This window comes from Etheostoma spectabile, chromosome 3, assembly GCF_008692095.1.
Source record: "Etheostoma spectabile isolate EspeVRDwgs_2016 chromosome 3, UIUC_Espe_1.0, whole genome shotgun sequence".
NCBI lineage: Eukaryota > Metazoa > Chordata > Actinopteri > Perciformes > Percidae > Etheostoma > Etheostoma spectabile.
In genome coordinates, this window is record NC_045735.1 from 7333668 (window position 1) to 7334703 (window position 1036).

The window sequence follows — 1036 nt, forward strand, 5'->3', positions numbered from 1 at the left end:
ACACACACACACACACACACACACACACACACACACACACACCAGTCCATGAAACCAGTCCCTCTTTTGATTCACACGTAAACAAGACAAGATCATGCTGTGGATTTGGCATCCTTTTCCCTTAATAATGTTGGACTGTACTCCATCTTTGTCCTTTGACCCCCTGACACCCTCCTTCTTTCTTTTCTCCCACCTCTTCCTCAACTCTCTATTCTCACTTAGTCTTGGCGAGGAGTTCTATAAGGAGGCCATTGAACACTGTCGCAGCTACAATGCCCGTCTGTGTGCCGAGCGCTCCATGCGTCTCCCCTTCTTGGACTCCCAGACCGGCGTGGCCCAGAGCAACTGCTACATCTGGATGGAGAAGAACCACCGTGGACCAGGTGTGTGTCTCTCTGTATGTGAGGTGTGTGTGTGTTGATACCTAGTCAGAATAAAGTGGCAAGTAGCTTGCTAAAGCTTCTTTTAAAGATTATTTCTGGGGCATTTGTAGGACTTTATTTCCACAGGAGAGATGAAGACATAAAAAGGGGAGAGAGAGGGGGAATGACATGCAGAAAATGGCCACAGGTCAGAGTTAAACCCACAGCCACTGCCTCAAGGAGTAAACCTCCATATATGTGCACCTGCTCTACCAACTGAACTAACCTGGCCACAGTATGCTAAAGCTTGACCAGCTCTTTACAGCACTCTTCTTTGTCGGTGTGTGCATTGTTTACCACTTGTTGTGCTACACAAATGATTTTTTCATTTGTCCTGCAGCTTCCTTCCTTCCTCTGCCCTGCTTGTTTCTGTCTCATTTTCTTTCCTCTACCCTCTCTCTCATTTCCTGTGCTTCTCTTCCAGGTCTGCTACCTTTTACACCTAAACTTTTTTCATACTTTCCCTGATGGGTGTTTTCTCATCGCTTTCTCTTTCTCTGTAACATCAGTGTACTTTGGCAGTGAATCAGACACCCCTGTAGGCAATGATACGCCGCTGGCACCAACTATTCCTGAGAGAATGCACTTGTGTGTGTGTGTGTTTGTGTGTGTGT

The 1036-nt window shown here is 46.6% G+C and overlaps 1 protein-coding gene across 2 annotated transcripts in view; it reads left to right on the forward strand.

Annotated features, from left to right (window-relative positions):
* Nucleotides 1-1036, forward strand: part of dpf1 (double PHD fingers 1) — a 43444-nt gene that overhangs the window by 13533 nt on the left and 28875 nt on the right. For both annotated transcript variants that reach the window (XM_032510980.1, XM_032510989.1), the window contains exon 3: nucleotides 223-383. In XM_032510980.1, the coding sequence (XP_032366871.1) occupies nucleotides 223-383 (161 nt within the window). The remainder of the gene's footprint in view (nucleotides 1-222; nucleotides 384-1036) is intronic.